Source organism: Amia ocellicauda, chromosome 9 (genome assembly GCF_036373705.1).
Source record: "Amia ocellicauda isolate fAmiCal2 chromosome 9, fAmiCal2.hap1, whole genome shotgun sequence".
Lineage (NCBI taxonomy): Eukaryota > Metazoa > Chordata > Actinopteri > Amiiformes > Amiidae > Amia > Amia ocellicauda.
In genome coordinates, this window is record NC_089858.1 from 13,126,695 (window position 1) to 13,148,569 (window position 21,875).

Genomic DNA, 21,875 nt, shown 5'->3' on the forward strand with positions numbered 1-21,875 from the left:
AGGATGCAGCATAAAACCATGAGGGTCATTTGAAGGGGTCCCTTCACTGCAGCTAATGCCCCCTACACAATACAACTACACGTGATCACAGGAGCGCCGGGTGGCCCATTCCTGGCAATCTGCATGTGTCACCTGCCCAGCGCAGAGCAGAATAACCAGTAAGGTGTGTTCCTGTGCTGCCGAAGGTGGGGTGGGGGGAAGAGGGAGAGCTTAAAAAATACAAGCCACACTTGTAGTCTCGCTCACTGCCTCAGTGAAGGGAACCCTGACGCAGGTTTACCCGGGTCAATTGGATGGTGGTGCCCAAGCTCTCATAGGTTTTTCCATGCTGCTATAGGAATACTGTCCCATGTCTCGGGCTTACTGTAGGTCGTGGCTTGCTCATGGTAGCGAGGACGCGGTGCAGATTTGCCAGGTGCTCGGAAAAAACACAAACAAAGTATCAGACAGTATTTCCAAGTTGTTTATTTATTTGTAGCAACCTGACAGGGGTGCATGTGTGAGTGTGAGCAAGACAGGGTGGACAGGCTGAGGGGTCCCTCGCTCAGTTCTTTCCAGGGAGACCCAAGAGCTCATCATCACCTGAAACACACAGACAGACAGACAGACAGACAGACAGACAGACAGACAGACAGACACACAGAGAGATGAACATACACAGATACAAAGAAAGTCTGGTTAGGATTCAGATCATCAATAAGCTGAATAATAAAAATAATAATAATACATTATTATTATTATCATTTAAACACAGACATACTTTTCTATTGACATCTGCCAATTCTATAATCTACAGCAACTGTATCTGAGATATCTGACTCTCTGTCTCCCTCCAGTGTTTCAACAGAGGTATGGTAAGAAAAAAACCTAAAGGGGGTCTCATCACTATGACATCAAATTCATTTATATTACATTAAATAATAATAATAATTGCATATAATAGTGTATTTTCTGGCCTTTACAACAGGGAAGGTTGTGTCTCAGGAAGTCTTCCTCACCATCCTTCATCACGCCGCAGTACTCCTCGCACTCCTTCTGACTGTAGAACTTGTTGCCATTGCCCTGGCAGCCGCCGTACTTGAAGGCCACGCACTTGCCAATCTGGGAGTCGAATGCCCACAGGTCATTGCTGGCAGAGCAGGGGCCCACGTCTATCGGCAACCGGCAGGCCGCTACGGGGGGGATTGGGGTTGGGAGAAATACATGCCAATAAATAAATATTAATTAGAATTAGTAACTACAAAACTGTACTCAGCTGTGACTTAATTTACTACAAGTCGCCACTTTCTTCGACTGCCATGATGTTTGGTGTACAGGTTTGTAGTTTGCCATTAGCGGGTCGGTCAAAGTTGGGTCACACCCAGCTTCTCCTCTTCAACCTGCACCCCCCCAGCCTGCCTACCCTCAGTGCGGCAGCTCTGCAGACACTCCTTCTCTGTCACAAAAGAGTTCCCGTTGCCCATGCAGCCCCCGTAGGTGAATATGTGACACGCCATCTGGGAGGAGTTGTAGAAGAACCTCGGGATGTAGCCGAAACACGGCCCCGCATCCGGAGACAGGTTACACGAGTCTGGGGGGAGGGCGAGTGGAGAGAAGGGAGAGTTTAGGGAGGGAGGTGGAGATAGGGAGGGAGGTGGAGATGGGGAGGGTGGGGAAGAGGGTAGGAAGAGGGAAGGCATGGTGGGAAGGAGAGAAGGAGTGGGAAAAGGTGGCAATAGAGGGAGGGAGGAGGAGAGGAGATGCACACAGAGAGAGTTGGATGAGAGGAATGAAAAGGAGGGAGATATTTATGAGTAGCTGGACTCCTCATCGAAATGAAAATATTCCACACAGGCTAGCGCAGGCCCGCACAGACCCACACAGACCAGCAAAGACCAACACAGGATCCACTCAGGGCCCGGCACATCTCTCACCTGAATTTCGGAACATGGTGGTGTCATCTCCTGATCCTTCTGTGGGTTCCAGGACCGTCTCCCTCTGCACTCTCTACAGACAGAGAGACAGACAGACTTGGGCTCAGAGACATTGACCCAATCAGCTTATTAACTGAATTAATTAAACTCTTCTTGAACCAGCTTCAAATACTGTTACAGGTTTAAATGTTACTGGCAGTGTTTCCTTGAATCAAAATGATCTTGTTTTTTAAGCCACAGCCTGCAGGTGAGACGTGTGTGTGTGTTTGTGTGTGTCACCCACCTTGACCACTGGCTCCTCCACCTGCTCTCCAGGAACACACTCGTCTGAGCGAGAGAGGAGAGAAACTCAGCATTTTCTCAAACACACTTGAACTAAGATCACTCTAGTTGTTTATTTATTTATTGGTCTGTAGTGATTTTTTCATGGTAACATTTCATGGGAGGGGGGAGGTGAGTGTGTGTCCCTGTATGTATGTGTTGTTAGGGAGGGCGGGTGTCATACCTTTCTTGGGTAAAGTAATGATGCTGTCTTCCTGGATGCCTAAATCCCTGGCAATCTGGGTGAAATCTGTGATTAGGCTGGGGCGCAGTTCCTGGGTGCGTCCTGCAGGGGGCAGTCAAAGTGAATTATGTTTTTTGGTTGGTTTGTTTGGTTGCTTTTTACTTTTTTATGCTGGCAGGTGCTGCTGGAGCTCTTCTGTGGGTGAGAGGGCTTGGCGTCTGAGGGCATCACTTACGGTCCACAGGCACCGAAAGACACATAGCAGGACGGGATGCGTGCTGTCTTACCGTACAGTCGGACAGTGGTGGAAGAGTTCTTTCCTGAATTCATTTTGAACATTATCACGATGGCGTACTCGTCATAGTTCGTGTGGACGACATAGGAGTCCACATCCATGTTCCACTCTGCAGCGGGGAGAGAGGGGAGCGATGGAGAGGGCAGAGGGGACAGAGGAGATTGATTTAAAAGAATTGCATTCACGTTTCGCTAGTAAAGGCAGTGAATTTATAAAGGGCTGTGGGCGCACAGACTCACAGACACACACACTCTCACACACACCACTTTGTTTGTGGAGACATGTTCCCAGATTGTCTCGCTACCATGACAGTAACATGTCTGAAATATATACTGATCCTCCCATAGCTAAGACAGTAACTGGTCGTACTTGTTTCAGGGTTGGTGCTGGTTTTCACTTTCATGGTTTTCTAATTGCTTCCTATGAAGATTACTTAATATTTTTTGGTCTTCATGTTTTTGCGGCAGTATTTTGACAGCAAGTCGGGACACTCACTGGCGTTGTGGTAGGTGAAGCGTCCAGGGGCGTCCGTCTTGTAGAAGCCCGAGACTTGTTTGCACACACCGTGTCTGAGAGAGAGCGAGACAGACATTCTCTACGTTACTTCATTTACAATATTAAAACCTGAATCTTTAGATATTGACTTAAAAAAACAACAGAATAAAGACAGAGTGTGGCTCTACGGCAACAACACTGACCTGACGGAGGTCGTGGTCATGGCTATCTGGCTGACGTCATCAGTGGCCTGCAGGTCCAGGGTGCCCATGGTCATCCTGTGCTTGTGCTTTTGGACCCAGGGGCAGGAGGAGGCCAGAGCGATGTCATACCACTTCCCCAGGAACTGAGAGAGTGCGACAGAGAGAGAAGTGAGCGGCGGGAGGCAGAGGGAGGGAGGATAGGAGGAAGAGTACAGTCGTTTAACTGCAGAGGATTTCACAATGTCTTTGGTGGAGGCAGGGTTATTATTTTGGATTGATACAGGTCAGCAGTTCAGTGCCACTAGTTCAGCATTAAGAAATACAACAGTACTGTACAATATTAAAAACCAGCCCCACATAAGAAAGGTCTCAAAGGTCCTTTGTGCATTCAGTTAATCCTGCAATGTGTATCCAACCCTCAGATACTGATAGTGGAGAGAGAGAGACAGAGACAGAGAGAGAGGGGGGGGTGGAGAGAGAGAGGGGGAGAGACAGGTAAACATAAAACGAGAGAACGAAAGGGTGAAGGACAATCTTCTACAGTGGTCATGTTTTATTACTCTTTTGAGATTAAGTGAAAATAAATAAAGCAGTAAAGCATCTGTGCTCTGCTGCTAGTTTGGTCTCAAACACCTATAAACCAGCACTGCCATCAAAAATGATAATTCAAACCCCCCCATGTAATAAATACTGTATAAAAATATCAGAGAAGTAGGAATAAAGCAAAAAGTGAAGAAGAGAAGGGAGGACGACTGCTGACTGGAGGGGCATTTCAAAGGCTGAGTTCAGAAAAGCGGGCAATGTGACTTTATGACTAAGCATTTCTTGGCAGAAGAAAACATGCATTTAATAAAAAATTGACAAAATCATAAAATGAATCATAGAATTAATTATTATCTATTATCGTCACTCTCAGCAGTTCTCAGGACACAGGGAGCAAAGAACTTGAAAAGGCCAAACAAATTGTACATTAACAACAAAAACAAAAATGAGAAAAGAGAGAGAGAGGAAACAGGTGAGTTGTTTTCTGAGAGATAGACCGATGTGTCCATTTCATGAACACTGGAGTTCGCGTTCGAGAGTTTCTGTGGCAGTGTGGCAACAGTTACAGTCACCGCTCCTGTGCTGTGGGTCCTTACCCTGTCCATGTCGAAGTTTTCCTGCACCTGGATCTCGGGACGGTCAGGCAAGGGCCCCCCCCAGGCTAGGGCCAGCCAGGCGGACAAGAGGAAGAGGACAAGAGGAGCCATCATCTTCACTGTGTGTCTGCAGCAGCTATCTGACTGCTGGGGCAGAGACACTGAAGAGGAGTGTAAGTGCCCCACATGCCCCCCCTCCCGCAGGGATGCCTCGCCTCCCACTAACCTGTCCACTTACAGCACACACACACACACACACACTGGAAAACAAATCCCACACCAACAACCCCACCCCATAAAAACACACACAAAGAGACTGTGTGCCCTCCCCCAGGACACTGACCCCTCGGACGAGCACAGTCACAGCAGCAGCAGCCGGGGCAAAGGGCCCATGTCGTATCTGTTTATTCTGTCTGTTGTTATTTTTTGTTTTAAATTGGACGACAGGAAGAAAAATCTCTCTATATCTCTGTTCTCTGGTTTGCTTTTGTTCTCTCCTTCTTCTTCAACTATTTCTTCCCCTTATTGTTATTATTATTATTCGTGCATGCCCTTGTTTGAAACGGAAGAGAGAATATGTCCTTTGTCAAGTGATGCGAATGAGAATGCGACCTCAATGAGTAACTGTCACTGTAAGGACACACTGTTCCTCAGTACACCTGCCACACCATGCTGGGCTATTTTGTGTCGTGTCAGGCTGGACTGGGCTGGGCTGCGCCGTGCTGTGCCAGATCACTAACCGCCTGACCTGCATGGTGTCCGTCAGTGGCAGGAGGCAGTGCTCCCTGACAGAGAGAATGTCGGATTTCCACAGAAAGAAACATGAACAATTTAATTTAAACGTGTAATGAAAGGTTGCTGTTGCACATAGTACTATAACACATTGGGTAGGTGCAGTGCTGTGTGGCGCTGGTTACGGGAAGGAGTTATTCGGACTTATATGCAACTGGCCCCCACCATGATAACTTACCAAACACTGTCACAAAACGATCCAGAAATCCAGAAAAGACGAGTGTAAACCCGCAACCTTCCTCTATGGGTGAGAGAGCAACGTGGAGATGTGTGGGCAGGCTTGGTCAACAGCGGGGAAAGTTGCCGATATCTGTAATCATTCACCTATTCAAACACAGGGGGGAGGGGCGATGCCTGGGTGAATACAATAATTGATCAGGCAGGGGGTCACCTGAGCTTGCAGCCAGTCATCACGAATTTAAGGAGCTGGCTGATAGAAGCCCAGGAGAGGGAACAGAAAGCTACTTCCAAAATCCCTGTGTGTGTGTGTGTGAGTGTGTGTGTGTGTGTGTGTGTGTGTGTGTGTGTGTGTGTGTGAGTGTGTGTGTGTGAGTGTGTGTGTGTGAGTGTGTGTGTGTGTGTGAGTGAGTGTGTGTGTGAGTGAGTGTGTGTGTGTGAGTGTGTGTGTATGTTAAATGTGTGTGTAAAAGTACACACTGGGGTCTGAGCCTCTCTGAAGGACAGTCCTAGGCTGTCATATCTGTTCTGTGCTCTTCGGGGCATGAAGATTGTTAATCTAGGTTTCTATATTCTGTTTCTGTTATGGGAGGCTCAGCTGATCTGATGTAATGTCTCAGAGTGTGCAGGGTGAGGCTTCTGCAGGTGTTTTTTAAATTACAAACAGTATTCCCTTGTCAACCAGGGGTTTCCCTAACGTGGTTTGGAGCATACAATTTCGTGTATCCACGGTTTTGTGTTCCCACAACATGTTTGGCCAGTCATTCATTCATAAACACACTGCGGAATTGTGACATCGCAGTGATAGTGAAACTTATATATTTAATTTATGTTTGCTTTAAATCATGGTCTCTAAACAACCTGTCATCCCTCTAACCAACCCCCCCACCCTCTGCCAATCACTATCATCGTCATCATCTGGACTTCACTATGAATATTAAAGGTAAATTAAAGTATTTTTGTTCACTAGTAACATATCATACAGGTACATATTTCTCATAACTATGATGCATAGTTATGCTAACAAATTAGTGTAAATCGCAACTGTGGAACCTCACCCTATTTTTCCCATAGGCTTTTAGTCTTGCCAACCATGTTTTGGCAACAGCAGGGTTTTTCACAAATCTAGCCCTTGTGGTTGGCAAGGGATTACTTAATCTGATGGTTCCAGGTTCGTCTGTATTCTGGGCTCACACAGACAGCTGCAGACTGTAGTTTTAAGCCTCGTCATTAAATCTAGTTTAATTTCAGTGGTGTTTTTGATTTTTTTTGACCCAATCGCGCACCACCATGTGGGGAATCCTGGTCAGCTGTGACGTTTGACTTCATCTATCGAAATAGTTTTTTTGGTTTGTTTTCTCCCTCTCCCTACCACCATCTTCTTCCAGGTTTATTAAAAAACTGCCCGGCCTACATCCGAATACCTCTCTATTATCAAACCATTCAAAGATTTAATCATCTAGTATAAGGCATTATTGGGTTTTCTGTTCATCAATCTGTGACAAGGGAGACGTGTTAACGACACTACCCAGGTTCTCTTCAAATCAGAGGGGCGGGCAGAGAGGAATACAGCACACAAGGCCTCAAGCAGAAGCACTATTTATTTTATAAATGCCGTACAGCCTCACAGATATAAAAGTCTTTAAGCAGCACTTCCACTTTCAAAGCAATAATTCACATTAAACTAATATGCTTTTTCTGATCTAAAATTGCATGCTTATCAAGGTACAGAAAAAAATGAGTAGACATACAAACAAACATAAACCGGACAAAACAACAAACACAAAAAATGGCACCAAAGTTCTGCAAGAAACAAAGTCCAATTAAGAGGAATGTGTGTGCAGCTGGGAGGCAAGCATTAAAAAAAGATCACAGACAGGCTGCAGACCAGAGTTGGAAATGAGACCAGTTCCGTTTCACTACTGTAGCATCTGGTGAACGCTGATGTGATTCTGGAGGACACGTGGCTGGAGTGCCTGGCTCCCAGGGTGCAGCGCTGATGACATCAGCCTGACGCCAACATCACTGTAACAAAGCCAGACACGTACACAGCCCGGGCCAGTGTGCACCAGCTCGGAGCTTGTGGTTTCTTTCAATCATTGCGAGCACTGGCACGGTGCAGCCCATTCAGCCGGTCCAATAAAGCAACTTAATTACTAACACGTTGTTTTTTTGTTTTTGCTGCTGCTGTTGCTGTTGTTGTTGGTGGTGTAGAGAAGGTCTCTGTGCCCCCTTCACGCCCCCATGCCAGCGCAGTCCAGCACATTTATTGATCGAAAAACCAAAACAACAACCTAAGACAGACAGACAAACTAGAACTAAAACCAAAACCCTCCTTTGCTCAGCTGTTGTCTGATAATCTGGAGAGGGCAGAGCAGGGTTGAAGCAGAGAGGCGCTGCCACAACAAAGAAGACAAAAAAATAAAAGCAGTCTATAGGTCTTGATGTTATTTTAGTCCCAGTTGTTCTGTGTGTTTGTCTCAGTGGAATTGAGAACCTCTTTGGCACTGAAAACAGTTGGCGTGATCCCCAGGCTTGACGAGTTCCAGGCTGTGCTCTCTGGATAACGGGACGAGAGGAGACGAGAAGGAGAGAGAGAGAGTACGGGGCGCAGCAGGGAGGCTGATACGGGGCAGTTGGCCGCTTCGACATTTCATCGTGTTGCAGTCTGACACCTCTGCAATACAAAACTGTCCCGGGCGACAGGATGAGTACCTGGTCTTAGAGAGGGGGAAAGAGGGAGAGGGAGAGGGGATGGAGGGTCTGGAAAACTCATTGTGCACAGGCCTTTGTGCACTAGCTCTCAAGATGTCAGCCTGCATGCGGTGAACTAAATACATCCTCAAGTCCGGCCGTCCATCTGCGTATCTGTCTGACATCACTAGCAGCTACACGAGAGCTGTGGTTCTGCAAACGTTCTTGTGATGGAAGTGTAGCTCGGAGGGGGGTGACGTCCCCCTCACGAGCTCACGAACCCTGCGCCCGTTAGAGAAGCTCCCTTCACTGTAGCTGCTGCCTCTCTAGCAGCTGTGAGTGATGTCACCAAGATACAGACAGACAGAGGGAGTCTTGCAGAGGCATTTAAGCTGACATCTTGAAAGCAAATATCTTATAATAAATTTAAAACAAACAAAAAACTCGGCAAAGAAGCTCTTCCGGATGTGCACAATGGTGTGGGGGGAGACAAAAACCAAATAGAAACTCACTTTTTATTTAAAGAAGTCAGGGGAGCAAAGGAGGATGGCCTCACTTTTATTAAATTAATGATCTAATCTTGTGTCTGTAGGTCTCAGTATGTCTTCAGTCCCCATGTGACATACTTCACATATTTTTGCATGCTTTTTTTACTGCATAATACAAGTTTAGGCTTATTTCTTTCTTCCCCTTCCCTTCCCTTCCCTTCCCCAGGAGTCAATGTTTGAGGTCAGTAACATTTGCCCCTTTGGAGACTTGCTGTAGTGTTGGTAGTGTACTGTTACTCACCTAGCCTTCATTTGGACAGTCGTCTATGGAGAGGAAGGTGGAGAGAGAGAGAGAGAGAAAAAGAGAGAGACATTAGTCGGATATTATTTTAAGATTTAAGTTTAAAAAAACATGATAATTTCAGGAAAACAGTAACCAGGAACCCATATAGAGCATTCTGGGAGCCCATATAGAAAGCTGTTAAATTCTGGCCTCAATGAGAATTTGTTCTTTTATGTTATTATTATTGAACTATTTAAAAAATATATATATCATGTCACTCAGTGAAAACAGAACATAATGCATCATGTTTATACATCTTCTATTTGAGGGGGCCGTGTGGGGGTCCCTGGTGTGTCCCTCACCTTCTGCGGGGGGGATCACGATGGACTCCTTGGAGAATCCGCGAGACAGAGCGAACTGCCGAAACTTCTCCACCAGCTCTGGCCTGAGCTTCAGTGTGCGGCCTGGACACCGGAGAGGGAAAGAGGGGAGAGAGGAGAGAAGGTTGAGAGGGACTGGATGGAGAATTCCCTCCCCTTAGCCCAGACCTTTGGGTTAAATGTGTCTCGGGAGTGTGACCACCTGAAGGAGGTCGGAATGTGTGCGGCTGCCCCCTGCCTCTGCAGGACCTACCATAGAGAGCCACCTGTGTGAAGTCCTTGTCCAACCTGTTCTTGTGCTTGAGGACCAGCGCGTACTCGTTGTAGTTAGTCTCCACGATGGTGATGTCTTTCACCCTGTTATGGCCTGAGGGTTCAAAAGGCAGGCAAAGTTAATCTGCTCTCCATTTCTCTTTCCCATCCTCCCTCCCTCTCTTTCTCCATCCTGCTTCCGTTCTTTCATTCTCTCAACTCTAATTTCAATCCTGCACAGTCTCTCCCTCTTTCTCCCTATCCTCCTCTCAGCACTCTTATCTCTTCTCTATCTCCCCCTTTCTCTGACCAATCCACCAGTTCTAACCACTAGCCCCCACTGCCTCCCTCCCTCCCCCGCTCACAGTAACTCAACTCTTACCACTAAGCCACCCTGCCTCCTCTGGAACTGTGACCTCACCCCCCCACCCCTGTCTCTGCTCACTCCACAGACCCTGGGAAAAGCGAGCCGTCTTACGTGTGCTGAAGTAGCTGAACAGTCCTGGCACGGCCATCTTCTCGTACACGTAGACCTGACTGTAACAGCCGGGGGACCTGGGAGACAAGCTGCCAGCAGAAATTGCGTGTTAAAAACAGTTGTGCAGTTGCGGTGACTGCAAGATGACGTTGATGGGCTTTGGGCATAGGTTGTTGTGAAAGGCGCTATATTAATCACAGGGGGTTAATTAAGATGAGCAAGGCACTGGCTGGATTGAAGTCCTAGACTAGAAGGAAGTGGAAATGATGTCCCCCTTGATGTAGGACACTGCAGTACCCAGTTAAGAACTTTTGTAGTGGAAACAGGAAGTAGAAGATACACAGCCACTATGCTGTTTGGCAAGGGGGTGGTGTTCACCTCAAGCTCCACATGGTCACGTTGACGTCCCCGTTGTCCATCGGCCTCAGGATCCCCATGGCCACGCGCAGTTTGTCCCGGTACGGCATGAAGGCGGGGGAGTCATAGGCCAGCCCCACGCGGTACCACTTCCCAGCGAACTGAGCACAGATCACAGAGCCAGGGAGAGAAACTTGGTGAGTCAGATTTGCCCCTCCAAACCACAGTCAAGTCAATTCTCATTCACATCTAATTCAGTCACTGTGAAATCAGATTCATACCAGACGTAAATGACTTTTATTTCACGCTTGCACTGAATTCAGATCACCCATTCACAGCACATTCAGTAACCATTTGCAGCACATTCAGATCAAATTGTTTGGTTTTGTTCGGGAAGCAGAGCTGTGAAAAACTAGAAAACCGAGATTTTGTGCAAGTTAGTGACTTGTCTGCAAATAAGGAAGATGCTATAAACATTCAAAGAGGAGCCAGATTTTTGCGTTGAAAGTTGCTCATATTTAAATGCCTGGAGCTTGCAGATTTCAACTCATATCAGCGGTTACATTGATTGTGCAATACATACAGACTTCACATTATGTTCTGCTCTCCATCAACAGAAAAACATCAGGAGCTGTAATTGTTTTGTTTCTTCCCCACCGTGATTTTGCAACCTTTTCATAAAGCAAGACATTGGACATTTCTTTTCTACACTGCTTTGACCAAGTTAGAGCTTGATTAAAGATTAATTAACCAAATTATAACTAAAGCCAACTGTGTGGTTAGGCAATCGAACAGAACAAAGGGAAAAAAAAGCTATTCTAAAAGACTGAACATATGGAAGACATTCTCTTGGAGTGTCAATGATTAACTTTTTATACCATGTACATTTCTTTCTTAAACTGGATTTTGCCTGAATCAATATTTTAAATTAATTTCCTGAGAGAAAATATAGACATGGTGAAATCTGGTACCCTGAAATATCACCAGGTATATAGAATTTATATTCCTCTTTAATCATGCAAACAAAGAAGTCAAGGTTTTAAAACCAGGTGAACATATTTGATCCATTCTCTTCCCTCTAGGCAGCATTGGTTCAGGCTTGTGTTGATCAATACTATCATGACCCTGACTTTTGTTTTGTCTTAAATTTCATCATCAGTTGAGAACTTCATTACGGCATGAGTGCACAGCTGCAGTGAGACAGACAGAGGGATGGAGGGAGAGGAGAGGCTGCGTGTGGAGGTGGATGATGAAGGTACTCACCTTTTGCAGGTTGAAGTCTTTCTGGGGTTGGACGTCCGCCTTGACAGAGAGTGTGCAGAGCAGAGCCAGCTGGACACACAGCAGCAGGGATCCCATTTTGAGTTTTTGTCTGCTGTTTTCTTCTCTTCCTCACTTGTCTCTGGAGCACAACTAACAGCAACCAGACGATGACTAGAGCAAAATGAACCGAGTTGAACTTACAGAGCCAGAGGGAAGGTTTTTATACCAAGCTCCTCTCGATACTGCCTGCATCACTCCCCCAGCCCCCCAGCCCCCCGGCCCCTCCCCTGCTGCACTCCACCCCTCTCCCCATTGGGCTAGAGCAGGGGTTAGGGGTCATGGGCAGAAAGTGATGTCACCAGGCATTGTCCCGTTAAGTTGTTTTGCATAACGCTGGGGGGCCATTGTTAAGGAGGGTCGGGTGCTCATGAAATTCAGCAGATTTCCACTACCCCCCCCACCCCCCTGGAAACTAGGCCAACACAAAGGCACTTATTCATTTCCTCCAACCCCCCCATTACTGCAAAACAAAAAATAACTACAGGATACTTGCAGAAATCCAACAGTCTCCGTGGAGACCAGTAACGCTCAGTTGTATATAAAAAAAAAAGAATTTAATATTATAAATATTTAATGCAGCAGCCCTCCCCCCTCACCAGTGTATTGACATTGATATATTGGGGTACTTTGTAAAACTCATTTAGACTCAAAGAACAAACAAAGCTTTTTGCAAGCTGTGCAAGAGTCCTTCCAGACTCCTGTATCAAAAACACAGGGATTGTTTAAATATATATAACTTCCTCTGTATGAAATGGTCTTGGAGAACTGTCCCCAGGGCTGAAATCCAAAACCAGACTATGATAAATTGTCCCGTACAAATCACACTCTGTCATTACAATGAACAACAACGACCACAAGAAAGAAGGATTTTATTAAGGTCCTCTCGAAAGGTTGGAGCATGCAGCAGCGTTCGCACGTCCCAGTAACCAGTTTCTTGTGTTGTCGGCTCCTAGGCACGGCTACAAAACAAGCTGTGTGTGGCGTCTCCGGCCTGCAGAAGGTGGTTGGTGTGTCCTGGGCCTTGTCAGGCTCAGCCAACACGGCTCCTGTCAGAATGAATCACAAAGCACAGCAAAACACAACTGGAGTGTGGCTTTTGTGAACTGCAAAGAGTCCCTGAAAATAATAATCTTTTTGGTTACTGTGTGTACCAGTGTACACCACTTCTACCAGGCACACATACTAACAAGATGACTCTGCTCAAACAGTTTGGCTCATCTGAGAGCTAATCCTGGTTACAGCTCACAGGTTCAGCGCCTGCTCCCTGGCTGTAGTTAACGAAGAACAAAAAGACACTGGGCTGGACCAAATCCAAACGGACCTCACCAGCAAATCGCTAACCATAATTCACAGGCAGGTCAGAGTTATAATTTGGTGGGTCCATTCTGTGACAGACAAGCGCAGCACCTGCAGCCCGGCGGCTTCCACACCTCTCGTTGTGCTTGCCGAGCAATAAATGGTGATAAAAATAAAACGACAACAAAAACAAAATTAGAGGTCATTCTGTCACGATCAAGTTTTCTTCAGGTTGGCTCAGTGCTTCACGTCTCCTTAGTTCACCTCAAAAAATAAAAATGTCAGTTGGAAAGCTAGATGCAGGAGTAGGACGGTGCTACTGTAAAGCACAGATGGATGGCATTGTTTCTTGTCGTTGTTCTTTTTTTTTTATTTTGGTGTGCTTATTAGTCCGGACCAGAACCGGGTGTGAAAGGCTAGATCGACAGCCCTAGCTGGTCCCCCTGAAGTGGGCCTCGATCTGCTCCAGAGACTTGCCCTTTGTTTCCGGCACTAAGAAGATGGTGAAGAAGACGTTGAGGACGCAGAACCCGGAGAACAGCCAGAAGGTCCCCGCACTGGTCATGAGGTCCTGCACACAAAACGCACACAATTTACAGCACGCACAGACCACATGGGCTCTCGTTTTCCCGGGTGTGTGAGTCGCCTGCTCTAGGGCACAGTGTGTTGACGCTGCTCAGTGTTGATGTCTGGGAGGGGTGAAGAATGGCACGGTGGATAGGTTTTTTTTTTTTTTTTTTTAAGACTTTTCGTTAGTTTTTTGTCTGAATCATAACATTTTAACGTAGTAAATCTGCACACCAGTTTTGAAGATTTTCAACCTGACCAGAATCCATATCACTGTAATGTTTTTAAATGTTTCTTATGTAAACTCTTAAGTCACCTTGAATAAGGGTGTCTGAAAATAAATAAATCATAATTATATCCTGTTTCACACTCCCCGCTGCCTCGCTGAGCTGTTGCCTGATGTGTACAGGCTGCCCCTCGTCTTACACATGGTAAGGCTTGACGATGCATCATATATACTGTTACCAGGGGTGTAGGTTTCGTTTCAGAATTGGGGGGGACATGCACTTCGAGTGGGGGGGACGCGTCCCCTTTGCATATGGAGCTGGACATATATTATAGAGGGGACAATTTAACATTCTCTCAACATTGGGGGGGCGGGCATGTTCATCCCCCCCCCCCCCCCAAATCTAAGCCTATGGCTGGTACACAGGTATAACTGTACTCATGTTAACAATATTGTGGAGCTGGGTTATATTGCCATATCGGATTTCTCTCTGCTCTTGTAAATAGGAGCGGTTTCCCAGTTCACTTTAGTGTCTATTTTTTTTTTTTAACAGTCATATTTAAAGTTCTTCACATCCACTCTTGCACCCCTGTGCTTTCCAAGGCAGGTCAGTGCAATGAAGTCATCCTTGATACGGGCGTTTACGTTATCCTTACGCATATGGTTACCATCTGTATAAATCGCAGTATTATTTTTCATGCCTACATGGTACACCCCACTATGCTGTTATAGGCTGTTCAGTGCTCTTTTCATCTCAAGGTTTCCTTACCATGAGGTGGTGGAACTCCTTGGTGATGAGGAAGGCGGAGGTCCAGTTGACGAGCACACAGGCGCCGCTCGCGAAGCCCCGCACCCTCGCTGGGAAAATCTCCGACATCACCAGCCAGGGGGTGGGGCCCCAGCCCAGGGCGAAACCTGCAGCACACAGGTGTGTAAAGACACGCAGAGACACAACGCCACAGGCAGGGAGACAGAGAGAGAGGCACACAGACAAAATAAAAATATATAAGGGTGGATCTGGAATGACAAAAATGATAAAAAGCAAGCAAAATATAAAACCTTTTCTTGTCCTCACCTGCTATGAAGAGTCCCATACTGGCCAGAGCAAGCCAGGCCAGGTCATTCTCAGTGGGGGGTATGCTGGGACTTGGGGGGGCAATCCCATCCAGAGAGGAGTTTCCTGGGGCTGGGATTACAATCCTGAAGTACACCCCAAACACAGCCGTGCTGACCACCATGCACACCCCTGCACACACACACACGACACAGAGGTTAGTCAGCTGCCCGGCACTGCAAGGTTTAGGGCCTGTGAAATAGGTTTTATTACAGCTGGTGTTTTTGCAATTTAGATTAACTTACTACTGACCTGGGATTTATTTATTTTTTATACCAACAGATTTAACTTATATAAATAATTCACAATGTTGTGTTTTTTCTAGTCAACTTTAGCAGTGTGATCATAATACGGTGATCCGGAAATAATCAAACCAAACTGTGATTAAAAAAAAATCAGTCCAGATCTTGGCACCACGTGGAGTGAATTTAAATGTTCCACGTAAAATATTTCACAAAATAAAATAGATGTTACCGCCAATAATTTACTTTCCTGCTATCAGAGGTCAGAGGTCAGGGACTCACCTGAGAGAATCAGCAGCAACTTCCTGCCCGCCCGGTCCATGATGAGAGCGGCCACTGCTGTGAACACCACCTGCACGGCCGCCACCATCACTGTGGCAGCGTTGCTGTTCTGAGAGACAACAGACTAGTGCTTTACCCGCCCACCTGTTCACACCAGCATAGGTGTGCCACTACTACAACTGGGGATTTATTATTATTATTAATAACGATATTGTTATTATTGTCGGTCTGTCTCTCTGTATATCTATCAATCTAATATTATCTATCTAATCTATCCAGTGGCTTGACACACCCAAGGGGCATACCTTGAAACTGGCTTCTTCGAAAATGGTCTCTGCGTAGAACATGATGGCGTTGATGCCCGTGAGCTGCTGGAACAGCATCAGCAGGACGCCCACCAGCAGAGGCCTGTACAGCCCAGGACTCTGGAGGTCCTTGAGCCTGAACCCGCCAGCTCCCTGCAGCAACACAGAGGGAGGGGTGGGGGACAGAAACGTGAATAGTAATTGAGTTACAGTACTACCAATCAGTGTGTCTGCTCTTCAGACCTGGGGAGGGACATGCATATATAGGAGACACTGAAGTGTTGAGTGTTACAGTTTTTACCTGGTGTTGTACAGTGTTAAATAAAACCCTCTTCCTCCCTCTCCCTCCTCACCTGCTGCCTGGCTGCAGCCTCTATCTGCGCGCACTCCCAGTGCAGCGGGGCGTCGGGGCCGCGCAGGAAGCGCAGAGCGGCCAGCGCCTCGACCTCGCGGCCCTGAGCCAGCAGGAAGCGCGGCGTCTCGGGCATGAAGCACATCAGCCCTAGCATCAGGGTGGGCGGCACTGAGCACAGCACTGCCAGCCAGCGCCAGTCCAGCAGCAGCCCTGGGCATCACAAACAACAGGTGAGCACAGAATACAAACAAGCCAAACCACACAAGCTATACAAACCACACAAACTCTCCATCTCCTTGCATTCCTTTTCCGTTTCCCTCTTCCCCTCTCTCTCTCTCTATCTTCCCTCCCTCTCCTCCACTCCTCCCCTGCGCTAGGCTTCGAGCACAGACAATAAAGGCAGGGTAGAAGATTTAACTCCGGAGAAACTTAATTCAACCAATTAATTTGCAAATAACTCAATCGATCAATTGATCAATCAATCAGGCGGTTACCTCCTATGTAAGCTCCCATGATCCCAGTGACCACCATGAGCTGGACGCAGGACCCCAGCATGCCTCGCACCCGGGGGTGGGCGGTCTCTGAGATGTACAGCTGCGAATTCACAGCAAACCAAGCGAATAAGCAGCCGAAGGGACCGGGCCATTTTGTGTGTGTGTTTGATTATCAGTGCCGTTTCTCCTAATTAGGGTTGACGCAACACAACCCCACCATAAACCACAGCACAGCACATGAGCTGTGAACAGCTTTGAAGTTCCATGTGCTACACAAGTTATCACTGCTTATTATAATTATGCATATGTGCAATGTTACATTAAATGAACTGTAACAAAAAATAAAAATGTGATGCTTTCCTTGTGTGTTAAAGCTGCTATTTTCCCAGTCTTTATGTTACTGCACTGATAGGGTGATGTAAGGCTGTCCTATAAAAAGCCTGCAGGACTGTCTCTCTACAGGGGTAGGGGATGGCTACCTCAGCTCTATGCGATTACGATAATAGTAGTAATAATAATAATAATGATGATTTTTAATCACCACCACACTTTACATACAGGCACAACTAAGGATGTCACTCCACTGGCCAGCCCAGTCAGGACCCTCCCGCCATACAGCATCCAGACGTTCTGTGCAGAGATGATGATGGTGAAGCCGAAGATGAAGGGCAGTGAGCACACCATGATAGTGAGCTTCCGGCCCAGCCTCCCCACCAACCAGCCGCCCAGCAGCCCCCCGGCCGCCGCGCCCAGCGTCACCACAGACTGAGGACACAGACACACACACAGAGGTCAGCCTCGGCAGTCCTACACCCCCCACCTCACCCAAGCTTCTGCGGCCTGTTGTCACCGCTCTGCAGGTCCAATGCAGTGCCAGTGGGTCCCCCCCATGCTGTGTCTGCTATTCCCATTGCACTCAGACTCTGGGATACCGACACTGAAGCTCTCATCATGCTTGTAGGCCTTACTTCAGTAGTCAGACCAATTTTGTATGTAAGTTGCTTTCAAACAAATAAATAAATAAATAAATGACGAGAACACTTTGTAAGTTACTACAAATGTTTCAGATGCTTCATGAGGTACATTTGTTTACATGAGGGTCAAGCAAAGTACAAAGTACAGTTCATCTGACCAATAAAACAATTAGAAAATAAAAACTGCTGTCTTGAACTGAATCAGTAGAGGTCTGTCACAGGACATTCGCACACAACGATTTCACTGTTCTGCAAACACAGCTCCCTGTTTGCTGACTTGGCCAGTTTTAATCTGGTCAGGGATAGCCACCCAAAGAGAGGGCTGAGATTTTACCGTGGAGAACTGATCTGCAGTGCCATTGTGCTTCCGGCCCTGCCAGCCCACTCCACTGCAGGGTTAAGATGCATTCTGTATCGCAGCTGAATGAAGGATCTTGTTCATCAGACAACTAGCAGGCTGGATTTGACTAAATGTATATGCTGCGATAAACAGCACGGCACTGGCGTGGACCAAAGAGTTTTTGTTTATCTGGCCCTGTGTGGCGATTCCTACCCCAAACCAGGACGCCTCCTCCTCATCCAGGCGCAGTCGGGGGTTGTCGATGGTCTTCAGGTTGGGGATGGCAGGGGAGCTGTATCCCAGGACGAACCCGAAACTCAGGGGCCCCAGTACAGCAGCAAAGGTGGCCAGGAACAGCTTGCCATTCTTCACCTTGCTGCAACACGGCCAATGAGACAAGGCATCATAGCGTCACATTGCAAATATAAGCTTTTCTCTATGTATAGCATTTAGCAGAGACTTAACAATTTAACTATGCAATGATAGTATTATTGTTAAGGTTCTTTCCAAATTGGAATTTTAATACATTATGCTAGACTCAGCTCATTAATTTAAAGTTTGTTTTGCACCACAAGCCAAATGTAACTGGTGTTAAAACTGCACAATGGCTGTCCAGTACAACATGTTGGCTATAGTTGTCTCTGTGGGGCTGAATCACTTACAAAGCACCCATTTACAATGCCCCAAAAAAAGGAAAAACGCAACTGAATACAACGCCAATAGTGTTCAGTAGGGATTGAATTGAGGTAAGTCTGACTGAGACTTAAATCTAAACCCATTATGTAATTTTAAAATTATTTTTCTGGACATATGGCTCATACTTACAGTGCAATTATAGATTCACACTCATGAATGGCTCTATTGTGAAATTTGATTCTGCTGGTACAAGAGGCGTCTTTTCACAGCATATTACTACAACTGTGCATCCGTGTGTGATAAAATCATGAGGGGTAAATTACACATTTCCTTTACATGCATCTGTGTTAAACACCAACACAACTGCTTGCATTTTTCTTTAAAATTGCAGACGGCTACAAGAGCTGATGTGTGTGTATCTGGGGCCCTGTGTCCTGACACCACTGTTAGATACCTGTGAAAACATGCATGCAAACCACTACAGCACACATCCTTATCTCTATCTATGTTGTAACTGATGTGAAGAACTGTTTCAATTTCATGTTGCGTTGCAGAGCACACACAATACAGCCATGTGGCTCCACCAGCCCATGAGGAAATGGCAACTGTGCAGGCACTGACACTGGAGAAGATAGATCGACAGTGTGATGAGGATGTAGATGGGCAGATATTGAGTGTCAGGCTAATTAAACAGGGTGCAATAATTGTGCGTTTATCCACAGTAGTATTGTGATGGAAATGCATTGTCATGTAGCGCCTGTCCGTCATAGCTCAATGGGTACAACACCAACCCTAAAGAAATATAAAGACTTGCCCTATATATGCAGCACATCAATATGACATGGCCTTAAAGGACAAAACAAACTCTCATGGACGTCACAGTGTAACACAAGCAGAAGTGAGAACAGCCTTAACTTCTGTATTTTAAGCTGCACTAAGTCAAATCTACAAAAGCACCAGATCATGATCATCAACAATGCTTATGATTATTATTCATGATCTAAATCTCACACTAGAAAACGTTTATCATAAGCCAGTGGTTCTCAGTCCTGGTCCAGGGGACCCCCTGCCCTGCTGTTTTTTGTTTCAACTGAATACTCACATTTACTTAATTACTAGTAGGGTATTTAATTGAACCCCAATGTAACTAATAATTTGTCTAATCTGAGATCTTTCATTATTTAAACAGTTGTAGATTTAATGTTAAGTATGAAACTGTAGATGGAACTTGAAATCTCCAACTTTTTATAAGCTACAAAATTTTTCAAATGAAGCAAATTAGTTAAATTGAGGGTTCAATTAAATAATTGAGACGTCAGTTGAAACAAAAACCATCAGGGCAGGGGGTCCCCAGGACCAGGGTTGAGAACCAGTGTAGTAAGCCACTGCTAAAAACAAGAGAGAAAAACGTAAACTCTATAGTTTAACACTGTAAAGCAATCTCGGCAGCACAGGTTAAGGGACTTAGATAATATTCAGTTGTGGGCCGACACCCAGCAGATGAAATTCAATGTGGACAAGTGCAAGGTATTACACGCAGGTAACAAAAATGTCCACTATAATTATTATAAGTAACGCATGAGAAAGACCTAGGAGTCTATGTGGACTTCTCACTTTCTCCATCCAAACAATGTGGGGAAGCAATAAAAAAGGCAAACACAATGCTAGGGTATATTGTCAAAAGTGTAGAATTGAGAACAAGGGCAGTGATGTTCAGACTGTACAATGCACTAGTTAGAGCTCATCTGGATACTGTGTACAGTTCTGGGCTCCACACTTCAAGAAAGATATCGCTGCTCTAGAGGCAGTTCAGAGGAGAGCAACCAGACTTATTCCAGGTCTGAAGGGAAAGTCCTACTGAGAGACTGAGGAACTGAACCTTTTCACCCTGGAACAGAGGAGACTACGTGGGGACTTGATTCAAGTCTTCAAAATCATGAAAGGCATCGATCACATCAACCAGAGGAGCTTTTCCAGATCAGCAGGGACACACGCCCCCCGGGGACACAAATGGAAATTGGGCTTCAAGGCATTCAAGACAGAAAACAGGAGACACTTCTTCACACAGAGAGTCACAATCTGAACAAACTCCCCAGCGATGTGGCTGAAGCTGACAATTTGGGAACATTCAGAAACACACTGGATAAGATCCTTGGATCACTTGGTTATTAATGGACACCAAACGAGCAGGATGGGGTGGCGGCCTGCTCTCGACCGCACACTGTTCTGTCGTTGTAACGCGTTGCCGCCGGTGCCGGTGCTCACCTGAGGTCGCTCTGCTGCTCCGCCCCGTCCGGCGGCGACAGGGGATCCTCCTCGTTAACCACCGGACCCCTCAGCAACGGACGTGTCTCTTCAAACGGGTCCATCCTTCTGCAGCCTTTGGACATGCAATCGATCACTCACTCAATCAATCAATCAATAAAATCGGATCGTCTTTCGGTTAACGACAACAGTCTCGTCTGTCATTCGTCCGTTTACTAAAACATTACCGGAGAACCGTATTGATACAGTATACATAAAGATAGATGTACATGAACAACAGCGCAATGCTGTAGCACACACACTGTTGTAGCGATTATGAATCATGTTGATAAAATGGTCAAAACAACTCAATGAATAAAATAGGAAGCGAAACCGGCGAGCGGGCAGGCCGACACTGCTGCCGGCTCGGGGTTGATCCTCACATGTACCTGTGGTTTAGTTGCATATCGTGATGCCCATTGCATTGGGTCGCGGCAGCTCGTCTGGGACAGAGATGTCCTCTCAACCGCCCCTCATCAGTTGATGGACTTTATGCCGAGATGCGCAGCCGCACAGAGGCGGGCGGGGAGCCAGGAAATGCACAACAACATGCCCGGCGCGGTGCATTGTGGTACTTGTAGTACCGCTGCGGTGCGCGGCGGGCTGTGTACAACGCCTGCTTTATTTTCATAAGGGATGTGTGTGAAGTAGGGGTTGTTACGACGTGTTATGACTGCTGAGGTGTTTAAGGGTGTTACTCGAAGTACCTTAACTTAACGCCCTGAAATCAGTGCATTGCATACAGGGACCGCTTCTGTAATGTTATGTCTTATGACTCGGACCACATGACAAGGATGAAGGGATTTAAATATGACACTATATAAACCGAGTTAGCAGCGACGAGGGTTTTCAGCACAGTTCAAGTTGATGCATTTTAAAATACAAATCATCCTCTCTCTAATCTTAAGAGTAATCCATTCCTTGCGAGTTCACATGATGCGTAAATATATATTGATACATATTGTG

General features: G+C 46.3%; 3 protein-coding genes across 5 annotated transcripts; all 3 read right to left on the reverse strand.

The window, feature by feature from the left end:
* Nucleotides 1-449: 449 nt before the first annotated feature.
* On the reverse strand, nt 450-4,707 carry ambp (alpha-1-microglobulin/bikunin precursor). Of its 2 annotated transcripts, none has more exons than XM_066713225.1 (10): nt 4,551-4,707; nt 3,412-3,554; nt 3,209-3,282; nt 2,706-2,822; nt 2,419-2,520; nt 2,197-2,240; nt 1,914-1,986; nt 1,403-1,570; nt 999-1,172; nt 450-550 (listed from the first exon to the last, which is right to left on the reverse strand). In XM_066713225.1, the coding sequence occupies exons 1-10, from the start codon at nt 4,662-4,664 to the stop codon at nt 465-467; spliced, it is 1,095 nt and encodes a 364-aa protein (XP_066569322.1). In that variant the 5' UTR covers nt 4,665-4,707; the 3' UTR covers nt 450-464. The 2 variants fall into 2 exon arrangements, with proteins under 2 accessions (XP_066569322.1, XP_066569323.1); XM_066713226.1 differs by having other exon boundaries at nt 450-582.
* Nucleotides 4,708-7,102: 2,395 nt separating this feature from the next.
* On the reverse strand, nt 7,103-11,968 carry ptgdsa (prostaglandin D2 synthase a). Its single transcript, XM_066713229.1, has 7 exons — nt 11,715-11,968; nt 10,473-10,612; nt 10,095-10,183; nt 9,618-9,731; nt 9,347-9,448; nt 9,003-9,025; nt 7,103-8,209 (listed from the first exon to the last, which is right to left on the reverse strand). Exons 1-6 carry the CDS (start codon nt 11,808-11,810, stop codon nt 9,003-9,005), a joined length of 564 nt encoding a protein of 187 aa, XP_066569326.1. The 5' UTR covers nt 11,811-11,968; the 3' UTR covers nt 7,103-8,209.
* A 658-nt stretch (nt 11,969-12,626) lies between these two features.
* Nucleotides 12,627-21,445, reverse strand: slc2a8 (solute carrier family 2 member 8). Of its 2 annotated transcripts, none has more exons than XM_066713228.1 (11): nt 21,299-21,445; nt 20,871-20,985; nt 18,183-18,345; nt 17,214-17,420; nt 16,656-16,755; nt 16,160-16,371; nt 15,807-15,959; nt 15,502-15,610; nt 14,939-15,109; nt 14,633-14,778; nt 12,627-12,820 (listed from the first exon to the last, which is right to left on the reverse strand). In XM_066713228.1, the coding sequence occupies exons 2-11, from the start codon at nt 20,972-20,974 to the stop codon at nt 12,734-12,736; spliced, it is 1,452 nt and encodes a 483-aa protein (XP_066569325.1). In that variant the 5' UTR covers nt 20,975-20,985; nt 21,299-21,445; the 3' UTR covers nt 12,627-12,733. The 2 variants fall into 2 exon arrangements, with proteins under 2 accessions (XP_066569325.1, XP_066569324.1); XM_066713227.1 differs by having other exon boundaries at nt 12,627-13,641.
* Between the last annotated feature and the right edge of the window lie 430 nt (nt 21,446-21,875).